General features: G+C 39.8%; 2 protein-coding genes across 2 annotated transcripts; both read left to right on the top strand.

The window, feature by feature from the left end:
• Positions 1-17279: 17279 nt before the first annotated feature.
• Positions 17280-18125, top strand: LOC137829111 (uncharacterized). Its single transcript, XM_068635905.1, has one exon. It carries the CDS (start codon positions 17280-17282, stop codon positions 18123-18125), a length of 846 nt encoding a protein of 281 aa, XP_068492006.1.
• Position 18126: 1 nt separating this feature from the next.
• On the top strand, positions 18127-18681 carry LOC137829110 (uncharacterized). The gene has a single exon (XM_068635904.1). The coding sequence runs from the start codon at positions 18127-18129 to the stop codon at positions 18679-18681; it is 555 nt and encodes a 184-aa protein (XP_068492005.1).
• Positions 18682-19059: the final 378 nt, after the last annotated feature.

Genomic DNA, 19059 nt, shown 5'->3' with positions numbered 1-19059 from the left:
GGGACTCCTTCCTACTGATTGCCTGTGGATTCCTGCAAAAAAGAGGACAAAGAGGCACCCTAGCGGCCGTTTGCACTCCGACGCTCAAGTCAGCCAGCAAGAAACACCCAAACTGTTCACCTCCGTCTCTGAGCACCGCGTATGGCACTCTGAAGGTGGTAAGAAATAATTGTGCATTGTGTGTCTGTGTTCTCTCTCTCAGGCAAAAATATTCCCCAGTCCCTTGTTCGTAACCTTGAAGCACGAGCAAGCAACTAGAGAGTTCTAGTCAATTTGCAGAAAGTTCGAACCCTGTTTCCAACATTCTCAGCGCTATTTAAACTACCCAAGCATTAAAAGCGCCTTAAAGCGCCTTTAATTACAAATGTAACGCACTCAATCAGCGTATCTAATTAGAAAACGTAGCGCATTTAAGACGTTGAAACGCTTGGGAGCCATTATAGTACCTGAATGCTCGAAACGGAAACTGTATTAAATGACTTTAATTACCTGGCACCTGACTAAAGGGTGTTTCTATTCTGACATGGCTGTCGTACACGTGGACGGCCTCACGACGCCGTGACCCTATCTGGGGGCGTTTCTGCCCATCTGGGGACGTTTCTACGTGTGAGTCCTCCTGCTTGGGAGTGCTACTGCGCTAGGGGTGACTTTTTGGGTGCCAACTCATGCCCCCAATCATCTAGTCACTTACTTTGAGAGCGTATCTGCCTTCCTCTCGTACCCTGCACCCGGCTACCCTGGGCGTGACCTTCCTCTTGAGTCGTATCTGTCCCAAAGGCGTCTCTGGGGCGGCAGGAGTACTTCACGAGTCAGGCTGCCCTACACTGGTACTATTACTATGGCCTTGAAGCCACATTTTCCTTCTCTTTATCACTGCCCCGGGTTATTGGGACCTGAGGCCTCCCCACGGCGTTGCTCCCTCCATGGTCTTTCCTACCCATGGGTATCGGGGAACCACACCGTGATTGCCTTGCTTTAGCACTGTTTGATCTGGCGACGCCCTGGTTGGGCGACGCCATCACCTAGGCGACGCCTTGTCCTGGCGGCGCTTCCTCTTGGCGGTGCTGGCAGTTGGCGTCTCTCCACCTAGGCGACGCCTTGCGTTGACTTTGACTCTCCAGTCTTTGACTTTGACCTTGACTTAGTCAACGCCCGGATACGGGACGGTACAAAAACATCATTGGGCATATCAGAATGTAGCAAACTTATGCAATCATATAGCTTTCGTCTCCAAGATTGAACCAAAGACAATCAATGATGCACTCAAAGATGAGCATTGGACTGCTGCTATGCATGAGAAGCTCAACCAGTTTGTAAGAAATGATGTATGGGTCCTAGTCCGTAGAACAGATCAAATGAACATCATTGGAACAAAATGGGTTTTCAGAAACAACTCAGATGATTCAGGGGTCATCACAAGGAACAAGGCAAGGCTTATTCCTAAGGGATACAACCAAGAAGAAAGGATTGATTATGATGAGACTTTCACACCAGTAGAAAGGTTAGAAGTTGTGAGACTCCTACTAGCCATTGCAAGCATGAAAGGATTGAAGTTATTTTAGATGGATGTGAAGAGTGCTTTCCTAAATGGAATTGTGAATGAAGAAACCTTTGTATCACAACCACCTAGATTTGAAGATCACCTACATCCTAATCATGTATTCAAGTTTAAGAAAGCATTGTATGGTCTTAAGTAAGCTTGAAGACAGTGGTATGAGAGGTTAAGTAGTTTTCTTTTATCTCATCAGTATGAAAAAGGAAATATTGACAAAACCCTTTTCATTAAAAGATCTGATTCTGCTGTAATCTTAGTTCAAATATACGTAGATGACATTATATTTGGCTCTTCTAATGATCAATTGCATGAAGATTTTGTAAAAGCTATGCAAGGAGAATTTGAGATGTCAATGATGTTGAAGATGGATTAAGCTCATCTCTACCTAGCCATAGTGTGTTTGATGTAGATGTTAGGTAGTTTGTTTTGTAGGTTGCAATATGTCTTAGATGATCTTGTACTTTAGGGTTGTGCGTACTCAAGGGTGCCTTTTGCTATATGACCTATCCTAGATGCATAACCAAGCATAGATCAAACACTTGAAGTGGTTAAAAGTTTTTCCAAAAGCTTTTTTGAGTTCTCTCCAAAAAATCAGGATACTACACAAAAATAAATATGTTTCACTGTAAAAGAATAGGTTTATTTTTTGTGTGCTGAAAGGATTTTCGAAAGTTGGTTAGGGCACCAAAGGTTCAACTCAGTCAGTTATTTTCAGTTAGCTGAGTTGGCAGTTTTCCTAAAATAAATATGTTTAGTTTAAAACTGAGTCTGTTGTTTTCATAACAGCTTTCCAACTGTTTTTTGAAAAGAAGTTAGAAACTATTTTCTATATAAAGAAAAGCTTTTCTCACATGAAAGGATGCTGAGCAATTACGTTTTTGACAAAGATTAAACACTTTCTATGTGAGAAGAAGGATTGAAAAGAGTTTTTGAAAGGTTTTCCAAAGGGATTTTCAAGTGAGCTTGTTCTAGGAAAACTTTGATCTTGGTGAAGGTGCTGGTGCAGTTCTGCAGCAAATTGAACTACTGGTTTTGAGTTCTTGCATCTTCTTTTCAGGTGTTATCTTTCCTTTATTCTGGTTTGTAAAAGTGTAAGTGTTAGTCACTCCTTGATAGGGTTTCTTGGAGTGCAAGGTATGCTGAAATAGGGTTTTTCAGCATTGGTTGTATTGTTCTTGTAGTGTTCAAGAACTGCTGTGTTTGTAAGTGATTGATACTGTTTTTAGTGGATTCCACCTTGGAGTAAGGTGAAACTGGATGTAGCTCTGTATGAGTGAACCAGTATAAAAACCTGCTTGTCTTTTTCTCTCATCCCCGCACTTGTTTCTGATTTTGCTTAATTCTGTCAAGAACTAAATCTATTCTTTTGAAATCAAATCTGTTAATTCTGGGTTTAATAAAAACTGTTCTTCCTGATTTGTTAAAGTTCTCTAATCACTAACAAAGTCTTTGTATATGAGGTTTTAATTAGTTTAAGAACAAACAGTCCTATTCATTAAATCCTGACAAAGATTCATTCCCTTTTCAAACCTTGTGTTGAATGAACTTGATTGATTTCTTGGCATAATCTGTACTACTCAAACTGGTAAAACTTAACCAATCTGATTCCGTTATACCTCTCTATTGATTGCAATTTTAATCTGAACAAGGTCAAATTGTGTTAGACTGTTATGAAGAATCAATTTGTTTCTTGGAAAAACAATCTTTTCTTTTTCCTCTGATATACTGAAAACTGTTTGTATTTGCGAAAATTTTATATGTTCAATTCACCCCTCCCCTCTTGAACTTAGACACTAACAGACCCAACAATTGGTATCAAGAGTTAGGGCTTGTATTTTGCTCAAGTGTATGCATGATATCTGAGTTTAAAATGCCTTTTGCTGAAGGTGTGTCTATTAATAGACCTCCTATGTTTGGTGGTGTTAACTATGCTTTCTGGAAAATCAGGATGAAAATCTTTATGCAGTCTATTGACATGGGGATCTGGAATGCACTGGTCAGTGGACCTTTTATACCTATGCAGGTTGTTAAAGAAGAAACAATAAAGAAGCCTTGGTCTGAATGGAGTGAAACCGAGAAGAAGAAGGCCCAATATGACTCCTTAGCCAAGAATATCACCACCTCTGCACTGAATATGGATGAGTTCTTTAGAGTCTCTCAATGCAACTCAGCTAAGGAGATGTGGGAGGTACTAGAGGTAACTCATGAAGGGACTGATGATGTGAAACGGGCAAGGAAGCACTCACTAATTCAGAAATACGAACTGTTCAGAATGCAATCAGAAGAAAGTATTGCAGATGTGCAGAAACGATTTACACATATTGTAAATCACCTCTTTGGCCTTGGTAAAGTCTTTGAAAAGGAAGAGCTCAAGATAAAGGTGCTGAAATGCCTTGATAGGAGCTGGCAGCCTAAGGTAACAGCAATCTCAGAATCCAGAGATTTATCCAAGATGTCCACTGCTGCACTTTTTGGAAAGCTGATAGAGCATGAAATAGAGCTGAAAAGATTGAAAGAACAAGAAACTGTGGAGAAGAAATCCAAAGGAATTGCCTTGAAAACTACCATGGAACATGATACAAGTGAGGAAGAAGAGAATCCTGAACATGATGAGACATTGAGTCTGCTCACCAGAAAATTCAGCAGATTTCTTAGAAAGAAAAATTGTGACAAAACTCAACAAAGGAAGAGGTATTCTAAATCCAATGATTCAAATTCTTCAAATTACACTTGTTTTGGATGTGGTAAACCAGGTCATATAAAGGCTGATTGTCCAAACAATCAAAACAAAGAAAAATCAGCAAGCAAGAATAGTGAAAGAAGCAAAGGCAAAAGAGCATACATCTCATGGGAAGAAAATGATGTATCCTCATCTAGTGATTCCTCAACCGAAAGTGAAGAAGCAAATATGTGCTTTATGGTGAATGATGAAGAATCTAACTCTGATTCAGTAAGTGATTTTTCTACTGATTCTGAAAATTATGATCAGCTGTTAGTTGCATTTAAGGAAACACATGATGAAGCAAACAGATTAGTTGTAATATGCAACAAATTGAATAAAGAAAATAGGGTACTTGAACCTAAGGTCAAAGCTCTTAAAGAAGAACTGCACAAAGCTAAAACAGAATTGGTTAGCCTTGAATTAACATGCTTGCATGCATCAATAAAAAACTGTGATAATTGTAAAAAGTTGGAAAAACAGGTTGAGTATTTGTTAAAAACATTTTCAAATTTCACCAAAGGAAGAGAAAATCTTGAAACTTTATTAGGTTCACAGAATGTTGTTTTTAATAAAAATGGTCTAGGATACAATCCTGGAATGAAAAGCAATGTGAAAAAGCTGTCCAGTTTTTTTGTTCCTTCCAAAACAGGTTTTTCCTCTTTTAGTTGGTCTAATACAATGCATTCTGTAACCTGTTTTTATTGTATGAAGTCTGGACATATATCTAGAACATGTAAAGCTAGAAGGTACCTTGTTCCAAAAGGATTGGCCAAAAGGCTTCCTAAGGAAAGGTATTAATCATGTTGGACCCTAAACTTAGAAGGGGTACCATATGTGTTAAATCTGTTTTGTTTTGCAGAAAAACAACAGGAAAAATCAGTGCTACTTGGATAGCGGGTGCTCAAAGCACATGACTGGTGATGTCACCCAATTCACAAATCTGAAACTTAAAGCTGAAGGACACGTCACATATGGAGATAATAATAGAGGAAGGATTCTTGGAAGAGGAAATGTTGGCACTGCAAACTCAACCACTATTGAGAATGTACTGTATGTTGAAGGGCTAAAGCATAGTCTTCTAAGCATTAGCCAGCTGTGTGACAAGGGATACAAGGTCAATTTCGAAGCCAACACTTGTACAATTTCAAATGAAATTTCTGGTAAGGTGTTTTTCACAGGAAAAAGGGTAAACAACATCTATCTCTTAGATATTATGAAGAGTTGTTCTGAAAATGAGTGTTTGTTATCTAAAAGTGATGAGTCATGGCTGTGGCATAGGAGGCTAGCTCATATTCACACAAATCACTTGAATAAGCTAAAGTCTAAGGAACTAGTTTCTGGTTTACCAAACATAAAATTTCAGAATAACAGATTGTGTGATGCTTGTGTAAAGGGAAAACAGATAAGAACTTCATTTAAATCTAAAGATATGGTTTCTACAAATAAAGCCTTGGATGTTTTACATATGGACTTGTTTGGACCATCTAGGACTACTAGCTTAGCTGGAAATTACTATGCCTTGGTGATTGTTGATGACTTTTCAAGATATACATGGACCTTGTTTCTTGCTTCTAAAAATGATGCATATAAAGCCTTTAAGAAACTTGCTAAGGTTCTGCATAATGAAAATGAAAATAGGATAAAACAGATTCGTAGTGATCATGGGGGAGAATTTCAAAATGCAAAATTTGATAGATATTGTGAAAAACATGGGATCACACATAGTTATTCTGCTCCTAGGACACCCCAACAAAATGGTGTAGTTGAAAGGAAGAATAGGTCATTAGAGGAGTTAGCTAGGACCATGTTAAATGAATCTGGTTTACCTAAATATTTTTGGGCAGATGCAGTATACACTGCTTCTTATGTGCTTAACAGAACTTTGATTAGACCAATTCTTAAGAAAACTCCCTATGAATTGTATAAAGGTAGGAAGCCTAGCATTAGTCATCTTAGGGTTTTTGGCTGCAAATGTTTTGTTCTAAATAATGGTAAAGACAATCTGGGGAAATTTGATCCTAAATCAGATGAGGGAATACATATTGGATATGCTATAAATAGTCATGCTTATAGAGTGTATAACAAAAGATTGCTTGCAGTAGAAGAATCTATACATGTTGTATTTGATGAAACAGACTTTTTTGTGCCTAAATCTGTTCTGGATGAACCTGGTATGGATGATTTAAGAACCATTTTGCAAAAGAATCAATCTAGTGAGCTTGATGCAACTAATCAAAATTCTGTCAAAGAATCTACTGTGAATGCAGGATTGCCTAAAGAATGGAAGACACCCAGGGATCTTACACTAGACAATGTAATTGGTAAAATTGAGAAAGGAGTCTCAATAAGGAATTCACTTAATAATTTCTGCAGAACAGTGGCCTTTGTTTCACAGATTGAGCCTAAAAGTTTGGAAGAAGCACTGCAAGACAGCAATTGGATAACAACAATGCAGGAAGAACTGAACCAGTTTGAATACAATGAAGTATGGACTTTGGTTCCAAGAAAGCATGAGATGAATATCATAGGAACCAAGTGGGTGTACAGGAACAAGATGGATGAACATGGGGCTATCACTAGAAATAAAGCAAAGCTGGTTGCTAAAGGTTATAACCAAGAAGAGGGAATTGATTTTGGTGAAACCTATGCACCAGTAGCACGTCTTGAAGTTGTCAGATTACTCCTAGCATTTTCCAGCATACAAGGTTTCAAATGGATGTCAAGAGTGCATTCTTAAATGGTTACATTAATGAAGAGGTGTTTGTATCTCAGCCTCCAGGGTTCGAAGATCATAAAAATCCAGAGCATGTGTACATGCTTAAGAAGACGTTATATGGATTGAAGCAAGCACCTAGGCAATGGTATGAGAGGCTAAGTGAATTTCTGCTCTCTCAAGGATATAATTGTGGCAATTCTGATAAAACTATGTTCATAAAGAAGAAAAGAGAAGACATTATACTTGTGCAAGTCTATGTGGATGATATTATCTTTGGATCCACAAATGAAGAGATGTGTGAAGACTTTGTAAAAACAATGAAGAGTGAGTTTGAGATGTCAATGTTAGGAGAAATGAATTTCTTCCTTGGACTACAAGTGAAACAACTCAAGGATGGAATTTTCATAAGTCAAGAAAAGTACTGCAAGGAGTTGCTTAAGATGTTTGATATGGATCAATGCAAGGCAATCAGCACTCCTATTTCAACAAGCTGCCAACTGGAACAAGATTGTGCAGGAAAATCAGTGGATCAATCCAAGTACAGGGGTTTATTTGGTTCTTTATTATACTTAACTGCTAGCATGCCTGACATTATGTTTGTTGTGTGCTTATGTGCTAGATATCAATCTGATCTAAAGGAATCACACTACAATGCGGCAAAGAGAATTCTGAAATACTTGCAAGGATCTAAGGATGTTGGATTATGGTATCCTAACAATGTATCTTTAAACTTAACTGGTTTTTCAAAGTCTAACTTTGCAGGTTGCAAGGTTGATAGGAAAAGCACAAGTGGGACTTGTCACATGCTTGGATCAAGTCTAATCTCATGGCATTGCAAGAAACAGGCTTGTGTTGCTCTCTCTACAGCAGAGGCAGAATACATAGCTGCTGGAAGTTGTTGTGCTCAAACCTTATGACTAAGGCAGCAACTAAGTGATTTTGGAATTCTATTAAACAAGATACCTATAAATTGTGATAATACTAGTGCTATAAATCTGTCTAAGAATCCTGTCATGCATTCAAGAACTAAACATATTGAAATTAGACATCACTTTCTAAGAGAACATATAGCTAATGGAAATTGTGATATCAAATTCATTGGCACTGAATTTCAATTTGCTGATCTTTTTACTAAACCTCTTGCTAAAGATAGGTTTTATTTTCTACTAAATGAATTAGGTATCATTAGCTTAAATTGTCCTCTGCAGTAAAAATTTCAATCTGTTACTTTATTTTTTAACATGTTTTGTTCTCTGTTTCAGAATCACAGTTGTGACTAGGAAAGAGAAAGATTTGCTTCTCTCTCTCACTTTATATTTGACTGCTTTTACGGTTATTAACCAGCAGATCTATGTCAATTAGTGTGTGGGTATCCTAACTGATTGGATATTGTGTAGGTGCAATAGATTTGATTTATCAAATTGAAATCTGGTTCCAATATATTCTTACGAAAATCAACACCTGAACCTGCTGCACCACAAGAATAAAATCTAGAGCATATCTGATTGATTTGATTTTTTTTTAACCCATAAGTCTTGAAATCTGATTAAATTGATTTCCTTTAAAATTTGTGATTTATGAAATCTGATTTAAAGCTCTATATAAACCTGGCACTAATCAATTGTTTTTCACACCTTCTCATCTCTGCTACGAAGCTGTCCAGGTTCAAACGAATTACTGTGTTTAGTTTCTATCTTGAAATGATCATGTGAACTGTTACTAACCCTTTTTCTAGCTGGTTTATCTTTAGGTGACTAAGTGCAGGTAACAACAGATCAAACATGGCATCCTCTTCACACAGAAAGAAGAAATCCAAAGAGCAATCTAACAGCAGCCAAGGCATTCTGGAAAACTGGTTTGCTGGAGATTCTGAAGCTATGACAAGGTTCATCCATGAGACAAGCAGAAAGCAAGTCAATGTGCCCAAGGTGCTGGAGTTCTCATGGTTAAGGGAAGAAAATCTCACTGAAGCGAAAACTCTGCTCAAGCATCAAAAGCTGAAAAATTTCTTAGAAATGACTGGAAATGTCTATCCAGACCTGGTGAAAGTGTTCTACAGCAATCTTGTTCAAAATGGCAAAAATCTGGTCTCCCATGTGAAAGGTGTGAAGCTAAAAATTACAAGGGAAATATGGAGCAATGTGGGAGGAATCAAGTATTCAGGAATGAAGGTCAGCAAAGGGAATACTGTTGGAATTCAAGGGTTCAACAAAATGCAGTTTTATAGGAGCTGTGTTAGAAATCCTACTGAACCAGTAGCTAGATTTCATGCTGGAAATCTGACAATAATTCCAAGACTCCTAGCCTACATAATTGCTTGGCAGCTTACTCCAAGAGGAAGTAATCATGCTACTCTTCATGAAGAGGATTTGATTCTACTATACTGTATAATGAACCAACTCAAGGTAAATTGGGTGAGTACAATGGTAGAGCATATGCTCAAATCCACACGGCTTCCAGATTATCGTTGTCCATATGCTATTTTTGTGTCAAAGCTATTTGATTATTTTGAAGTTGATACTGCAAATGAGAGATATGACACCATTAAGGCAGCAAGTGAAATAGACAACTCCACTCTCTTGAAGATGGGGTTCCAAAAGGAGGATGACAGCTGGATATTTAGAAGGAATGCTGCAAATAGAGCTGAAAATGAAGCAGCTAATCCAGCAGATGAAGAAGAAGAAAATGATGATGGTGTGCAGCACATGGATGAGTCACCAGTGCACTCTTCTGCAAATGAAGATATTGCTGCTACAAGCCAAAATGCATTGGTAGCATATCAGGAACCTGTGCATAGAGGTGAACCTCTATCCAAGTTTGAAACGCAAGTTCTAAACAGGCTAGATACACTCACATACGACCAAAAGGAGTATTATGAAATGACTCAAGCCAGGTTTCAACACTTGGATGACCAAATTGAAGGAGTTCAGGAGCAGCTAGCTGTTTGTCTTTATTCTGCACTGGTTTTAGTCGATTTTATTTTGGTTTGTAATAGAACTCTATACTGGTTTTTAGTTTGAACTGTTATGAATGTCTATGGTATGTCTTTATCCCATGCTTTATTCTGTTTGATGAATCCAAAGGGGAAGAAGAACAAAAGAACAGAAGAACAGCTCACAAAAGTTGATGTTCTGGTTCAAGCTGGAGGGAGGTAGCACAAAACTCACACACTGCTATATTCTGGTTTTATTTCTAAATGTTGTTGTGCAGGTTTTGGCAGTTAGTACAGTGCAGGTTTTGATCATCAAAGTATGCAAAGCAAAGGGGTTTCGTCTCCATCAAACAGGGGGAAATTGTTGAAGATGGATTAAGCTCATCTCTACCTAGCCATAGTGTGTTTGATGTAGATGTTAGCTAGTTTGCTTTGTAGGTTGCAATATGTCTTAGATGATCTTGTACTTTAGGGTTGTGTGTACTCAAGGGTGCCTTTTGCTATATGACCTATCCTAGATGCCTAACCAAGCATAGATCAAGCACTTGAAGTGGTTAAAAGTTTTTCCAAAAGCTTTTTTGAGTTCTCTCCAAAAAATCAGGATACTACAAAAAAATAAATTTGTTTCACTGTAAAAGAATAGGTTTATTTTTGGTGTGCTGAAAGGATTTTCGAAAGTTGGTTAGGGCACCAAAGGTTCAACCCAGTCAGTTATTTTCAGTTAGCTGAGTTGGCAGTTTTGCTAAAATAAATTTTATTAGTTTAAAACTGAATCTGTTGTTTTCATAACAGCTTTTCAACTGTTTTTTGAAAAGAAGTTAGAAACTGTTTTCTATATAAAGAAAAGCTTTTCTCACATGAAAGGATGCTGAGCAATTACGTTTTTGACAAAGATTAAACACTTTCTATGTGAGAAGAAGGATTGAAAAGAGTTTTTGAAAGGTTTTCCAAAGGGATTTTCAAGTGAGCTTGTTCTAGGAAAACTTTGATCTTGGTGAAGGTGCTGGTGCAGTTCTGCAGCAAATTGAACTACTGGTTTTGAGTTCTTGCATCTTCTTTTCAGGTGTTATCTTTCCTTTATTCTGGTTTGTAAAAGTGTAAGTGTTAGTCACTCCTTGATAGGGTTTCTTGGAGTGCAAGGTATGCTGAAATAGGGTTTTTCAGCATTGGTTGTATTGTTCTTGTAGTGTTCAAGAACTGTTGTGTTTGTAAGTGATTGATACTGTGTTTAGTGGATTCCACCTTGGAGTAAGGTGAAACTGGATGTAGCTCTGTATGAGTGAACCAGTATAAAAACCTGCTTGTCTTTTTCTCTCATCCCCGCACTCGTTTCTGATTTTGTTTAATTCTGTCAAGAACTAAATCTGTTCTTTTGAAATCAAATCTGTTAATTCTGGGTTTAATAAAAACTGTTCTTCCTGATTTGTTAAAGTTCTCTAATCACTAACAAAGTGTTTTTAATTAGTTTAAGAACAAACAGTCCTATTCATTAAATCCTGACAAAGATTCATTCCCTTTTGAAACCTTCTGTTGAATGAACTTGATTGATTTCTTGGCATAATCTGTACTATTCAAACTGGTAAAACTTAACCAATCTGATTCTGTTATACCTTTCTGTTGATTGCAATTTTAATCTGAACAAGGTCAAATTGTGTTAGATTGTTCTGAAGAATCAATCTGTTTCTTTTAAAAACAATCTGTTATTTTTCCTCTGATATACTGAAAACTGTTTGTATTTGCGAAAATTTTATATGTTCAATTCACCCCTCCCCTCTTGAACTTAGACACTAACATACCCAACAAATGATGGGGGAGCTCTCCTTCTTTCTTGGGTTTCAAATCAAGCAATGTCAATCCAAATACTACAATGATAATCTCAAAAAATTTGAGATGGAGAGCTGTAAAGCTGCAACAACACCTATGTCTACAAACTGTTACTTAAGTGTTGATGAAGTTGGAACAGTAGTGGACCAAACTAAATATAGGGGGTTGATAGGTTCCTTACTATATCTCACTGCAAGTAGACATGATATTTTATTTGTTGTTTGCCTTTGTGCAAGGTTCCAATCCTTTCCAAAGTAATCTCATCTTAAAGCTGCCAAGAGAATCCTTAAATATCTTAAAGGAACAACATTCATGGGTTTATGGTATCTTTCACACTCTCCTATTCATTTAGCAGAATACTCTGATTCTGATTTTGCAGGATGTAAATTGGATAGAAAGTGCACAAGTGGAACATGCCATCTACTTGGGTCAAGTCTTGTATCATGGCAAAGCAAAAATCAAGCTTATGTAGCCTTGTCAACTGCTGAAGCGGAGTATATAGCTGCAGGGAGCTGCTTTGCACAGATCTTATAGATCAAACAACAGCTGGAGGACTTTGGGTTGAAAGTTAGCAAGGTTCGTTTGTTATGTGACAACACAAGTGCAATAAATCTCACAAAAAATCAGGTTCAGCACTCAAGAACCAAACACGTTGAGATTTTTCATCACTTTATTCATGATTATGTAAGTAATGGAGACTGCGAGATTCAATTTGTTACCAGTGAAAGCTAGCTTGCAAACATCTTCACAAAACTTTTATCCAAAGACAGGTTTTATTCTCTAAGAAATGAGTTGGGAATAATTGATTTACAAGCTTTATCTTAAGTCTTTTTTTTTAATCCATCTTTCTGTCTATTTGTGGAGACAAATAGGGGGAGAAGTGTTTGGGATGTAATGTTCTAATATATGCACCTTTTTCTATTTTTTAATATTGTTATAACTGCTATAACTGGTTTTTTTATTTAAAATAGAAACTCTAACACAAATTTTAACCGATTATTCCTGCAAAATAACCGATTATTTTTTTGTGTTGCACCTATGCATGTTTCACTGGTTTCTCACATTGATTTAGTAGATGTTCCTCTTTGGAAATCACCTAGTGGAAACTAGTTTAGGGTGCCTGATTAACTGGAATAGATTAACCTGTATTTCTATGTTTTCTTGTGAATGCAGGTTATACAAGATTTTAAACAAGAACATTTCAAAAAGCATCCCAAGGATTTGTCTCTATAAAATAGGGGGAGATTGTAAAACATGGGAGCTTTGATGATTCAAATTTATGGTGAAGGTTGAAGTTGTGCTGCTTTTGGTTTGAGCTTAGTCTAGGGTGTTTAGAATTCTTGTAACGATCATTCCTAGTCCCTTACACACGCTAGTTCAATCCTTTTTAAAAGAGAAAAGTGTTTTTCTAAGCAAAGAGAAAAACAACCGGTTGAAACCACGATATAATCGGTTGTTTGTCACTTAGCTTGATTGAAGGTTTTAAAACAGTTTTTAACTTGGTTGAATAAATGTCTAACCAAGTCAATCGGTTAAAATGACTTTTCAACCGGTTAATTTTCACATTTCATAACAGCTTTTCAAAAACCTATTGGATCTATTCTCAGTTGGATCAAAACTGTTTTGGCTAATGATTGACTGTCTAGAACGGCTAGTTTTAAGAGCTATAAGTATGACTTCTCTTTTTATTTCAAAAACAACAAGAAAACAAATTTACAGTGAGATTGAAATTGTTTTTTAGAAGAGATTCAAATCAAGTTTTGCAAGATTGCTAAATAGTTGTGCACTGGTTCAAGGTCTGATCTTAGGAACCCTGTGATTCCTGTAAATTCAGGTGTAATTTTTTCCTTTCTAATTCTTGTATTTGTTCTTTTATAAACTTGTGAAGTGTGTGAAAACCTGTAAGGTCAGAGGGTGTTCTGACTAAGGTTGTGTGTTTAGCAAAGAGGGTGAGTGGTTCTTGTGGTATCAAGATCACCTTTTTAGTTTGTGTGTATTGTAATATGTGATTGGTTACTAGTGGCACTCAGTGGTTGTTCTGGGAACTGGATGTAGCTCAAGGTTGAGTGAACCAGTATAAATTGGTTGTGTAATCTCCCTCTCTCTCTCACTCCCTATAAATTGTTTGATTTAATTCTGTTTTTGTTGCTTCCATAAACAATTGGTTAAAACGAAGTTTCAATCGATTGAAATTCAGCAATAAGTTTCATTTACATTGTTTGATTGGCTTCCTTGATAGCTTCTTTTGTGATTGTTGATAAAGTTTCAATCTTATTCAACCTTTGCGAAAATATTTTGACAAACAATTCACCCCCCCCCCCCCCTCTTGTTTAAGCCATTAATTCTAACATGATTATCATGCAAAGACTTCATTTCATCTTACATTGCATCCAACTACTTTTTTCTTTTTTTCACTCTCCATGGCCTCAAGATAACACTCAAGTTCTCCTTCATCTGTCAAGTTAACATAGTCATCAGAAGGATACCTGGTAGATGATTCCCTCTTCCTATTAGACCTCCGAATTTGAACTTGAGATGGTTAAAGAAAATCACCAAGATCCTCATCTTGTGACATTACGTTATCAATAGGAACATCAAAATCATCTCCAAGTGGCTGATCATCAACATCATCATGTTGCTCATCATTCTGAACATTATTCTCAATAGTATCCAGATCATGTAGAGGCATTCGAATTGGATCAACATTAGACAATCTATTATCTATCTCAAATTTCATCTTATCAATCTTATCAATATCTTCAATGGTTTGATCTTACATGAACTTCACATTACGGCTTCTAACTGTCTTTTTGTCAATAGGATCAAAGAACTTGTAGCCAAATTCATCCTGACCATAACCAATAAAGATGCACTGCCTTGTCTTTGCATCCAACTTGGATCTCATATTCTTTGGAACATGCACATATGCTTTACAACCGAAGACTCGTAAATGATTATACCTGACATTCTTGCCAAACCAAATCTTGTCTGACACCTCACCATTCAAAGCAACCGCATGACTCAAATTAATAACATGCATTGTAGTGTACAATGCCTCACCCCAAAATTGCTTAAGCATCTTTGCTTCAGAAAGCATACACCTAACTCTTTCGATCACAGTCTTGTTCATCCTTTCTGTTAAACCATTCAGCTGAGGAGTTTTAGGAGGAGTCTTTTCATGTTTAATATCGTATTGCTTGCAATAAACATCGAACGGTCCACAATACTCACCACCATTTTCAGTACGAATGCATTTCAGCTTCTTGCCTGACTGTCTCTCAACAAAAACATGAAATTCTTTCAATTTTTCTAGAACTTGGTCCTTTGTCTTCAAAACATAAACCCAAAGCTTCCTGGAACAATCATCAATAAAGGTAACAAAATAAATTTTACTAGTAAATGACTTTACCTTCAATGGGCCACAAACATCAGAATGCACCAATTCAAGCAACTCTAACTTCTTTGAGGGAGGATGCTTCTTGAAGGATACTCTAGTCTGCTTACCAGCCTTGCAATGAGAACATTTCTTCAACTCTACACTCTTCAATCCTGAAAGCACATCCTTTTTAGCTAAAAATTCAGCCCCTTCTCACTGATATGACTAAGCCTTCGGTGCCACAAAGAATCATCCATATTCATCACGTTCACACTGTCTTTAGCAACCAATGCTTTTGTCTGATACAATTTACTAATTCTCTCCCCTTTGACAACAATTAGAATTACCTCTGGAGAGCTTCCACTTTCCTGAACCAAACTGATTTTCATAACCACTATCATTAAGCATCTGCACAGAGATCAAATTAAAGCAGATATCTAGAGCATGTTTGACTCCTCTAAGCAACAACTGCATTCTCATATTGGTCTGCAAGCAAACATCACCAATACCAACTACCTTAGACACACCATCATTACCCATCTTCAACACTCCAAAATCACCAGAAGTGTAAGATGTGAAGAACTCCTTTTGTACTGTCTCGTCCCCGAGCGTTGACCAAAGTCAAAGTCAAAGCCAAAGTCAAACACGTGATGGGACCCGCCAAGGGGCCCAGTGAGAAAGTCAATAGGTTGACCTTTTTGGGCGTCGCCAGGAGTGGGTGTGGCCAAAGGTAGGCGTCGCCAGGTGTGGGCGTCGCCACGTTGAAGCGTCGCTAAGGTCACCCCCCGATACCCACCGGTAGGAAAGACCGTGGAGGGGGCGACACAGTCAGAGGCAACGGTACGGGGGAGGAGGCCTCGGGCCCCAGTACCTTAGAACAGTAATGTAAAGAAGAGAAAGGTGGCTTCAAGGCCATAGCTCTAGTATCAGCAGGGGGTAGCCTGCCTCGTGAAGTACCCACGCCACCTCTGGAGAATCCATGGGACAGATACGACCCAGGAGAAGGCCACGCCCAGGGGCGAATCATGTGCATGGTACGAGAGGAAGGAAGGTACACTCCCAGGGGGAGTGACTAGAAACTGGGGCGCATGAGTTGGCACCCAGGTAGTCACCCCTCGCGCCAGATGCACTCCAGAGAAGGAAGACTTACACGTTGGAGTTTCCCTAAGTTGGGTTACAGCGTGGTAAGGCTTTCCACGTGGAATGGCGGTCAAGTCAGAAGGACACGTGGCAGTAAGCACTGAAACATCAAGGTATATAAGCTTCTCTGAAGAGTTTACTAAGGTACGTTCTATCAGTTGCACGTTTTTACCAGTTACACACACTCAGAGAGAGAGAGAGAGTTCAGAGTTAGTTACGATTCAGTTACGATCTCTGATACGGAGGTTTTGATGTTTCTTGCCTCACTGACTTGATCGTCGGAGTGCAAACGACCGCAAGGGTGCCCTTTGCTCGTTTCATTTCAAGTTCTCACGACGGCGCAAGGTGGAGATCTGAGTTGAAGACGAAGGAGTCCTCGAGTGCAAGTTAGAGCCACGCGCGAAGACTTTCTCAGTCAACCGGCAGGAACATTTGGAGCTCACCGTGGGGCTGATTTAAAACATCAGCTCCCACCGCAAGTATTAGAGGTTTTCAGTCGCAGTTTTCGAGATCAGGTTTCAAGAATCATTCAAGATCCTCAATTCATCGTGAAGTTCAGTTCAGATCACTGTTTGTTCGTGTTTGTTTGAAGCTTGCTAAAGATACGTTGTTGCTCGTGGTTTCCACCGATCGTTTTCTGATTGATTTCAGTTTTCACCTGTTGTTCGTCAATCTAGTTCGAGTTCCCGTCGTTTTCTTCATCTTCTTGAAGTTTCAACCATTCGTCCTTTGGTTTCACCAAGTTCTCACTGTTTGTTCTCAATCTCGTTCGGTTCACCGGAGAAGTTTGTTAGAACCGTCGTAACCGTTAGATGAGTTTCAAGAAATCGTTGAAAATGAGAACCACCAGGCAAAGTTCGACGCGAGCTGAGAGTGGAGACCTGACCATGCAGCAGGTCATGGATATGATGCAGGGGTTGCAGGAGGCAATGGCGGCATCGAAGGTTGAACAAGAACGCATGCAGGCGGATCTCGCGGCGTCTCAAGCGAGAAATGAAGAGCTCTGTCGTACGAATGAGAAGTTGCGCCGCAGGTTGCAAGCTCTTCATGAGCACTCTGACTGGCATGGCCATGGATTGGTTCATCAACCTTCCATATGGCCATATCACATCGTTCGCACAGCTTTCCCTGCTATTCAGGGAGCAGTACCTAGCAAACAGGGCTCCACCACCAGTCTCGTATGATTTGTTTGATGTGAAGCAGTATCAAGGCGAGACCTTAAAGGAGTATATCAATCGCTTTGGGGCTCAGGTGGTGAAGGTTGGCACCACGGAGGAACCCATGATTGTCTACACATTCAGAAAGGGGGTGTGCCCTGGGCCTTTCTGCGAGTCAATCATCCGCAACCGCCCCCGAACTTTTACTGAAATAAGGCATCTTGTTGTGGAACACATCGCCACTGAGGGCGAGGTGTGCGAGAAGCGCACAAGTGTTGCACCCACACGCCCGAGAGCACCGTCGCGTGCACAACCCGCCAGGGTCAACGAGGCCACGACGGGGAGGAAGAACCAGGAGAGGAGACGCCCATACGAGGTGAGGAGGCCCCAGCCTAGGGGTCGAGCAGAGGGAAACAGGTCGTCGAGGGAAGGGAATAGGCCGATAAGGCACAATTTTGTGGTGGAGCTTAAAGATCTTATCGTTGTGCCAAACATAGCTGACAGGCTGAGGCCACCAGTGAAGACAGATAAAGTGCTGGGACCTCACAAAGACTCGTGGTCCGAGTTCCACGAGGCATTTGGGCACCACATCAACAACTGTTTAGCGCTAGGCCATCAGTTAGAATGGCTTTCTGAAAGATTACCTGGCCGGGTCTGCTACGGTCGCGGCCTTGGCAGTGCCAGAGGAAGATCAGGCACATGAGATGCCAATCCATGGAGAAGTACACACCATCTCTGGTGGCTTCTCAGGAGGAGGGCCCACTGCCTCTCAGCGCAAGAGATATGTGAGGACAGTGAATTCAGTTGTTGGAGAGGGTTCAGACGACCCATGGGAGACAGATCTGGTGTTCACGAAAGCTGATCTACGTGATGTCGTCCCCCATGACAATGACCCCGTGGTCATTTCAGTTGTCACAGCTGGGAGAAAGGTGCATAGGGTTCTCGTCGACCAGGGTAGTTCTGCAGATGTCATGTTCTGGTCGACCTTCAACAAGCTTCAGTTGTCCCCTGACCTGCTGAGGCCTTACACTGGATGCTTGTATGGGTTTGCGGGGGACCAAGTGGAAGTACAAGGCTACTTGGAGCTAAGGACGACGTTTACAGATGGAACAGCGTCCCGTACAGAGAGCATTTGTTACTTGGTAGTCAACGCCAATTCAGCTTACAATATTCTGTTGGGTAGGCCAGCGCTGAACAGGGTAAGAGCAGTGGCCTCCACGCGCCACATGAAGATGAAGCTGTCAGATCTCAGTGGCTAGGTGATCGTGATCAAATCTGATCAGGAAGAGGCCCGAAAATGCTATGAAAATAGCTTAAAAACGAAGAGGGGTGTGGTTATGGTGATGGAGCGCCCGCCCGTGTCGGATACGCCGATAGAGGTAGAGCCCTTGGAAGAGGCGACGCCCGCGGAGTCGACGCCTGTCGAGGCCTCACACACGGAGGCGACGACCAAGGAAGATGCGCCCTTAGAAGAAGCACATGGGGAGGCCTCGCCCATGGAAGAAGTATCTGAGGGGGCCTCGCCCATGGAAGAATCGGTAGAGGAGGCAACGCCTGAAGCACCTGATGGGGCGACGCCTATAAAAGAGAGCAGCAGAAGCGAGTCTCGTGCGGAGAGTGTGCGAGACAGGCGACCC

The sequence above is a fragment of the Phaseolus vulgaris genome, chromosome 7, assembly GCF_000499845.2.
Source record: "Phaseolus vulgaris cultivar G19833 chromosome 7, P. vulgaris v2.0, whole genome shotgun sequence".
Lineage (NCBI taxonomy): Eukaryota > Viridiplantae > Streptophyta > Magnoliopsida > Fabales > Fabaceae > Phaseolus > Phaseolus vulgaris.
This window is presented reverse-complemented; position numbering and strand designations above follow the sequence as displayed.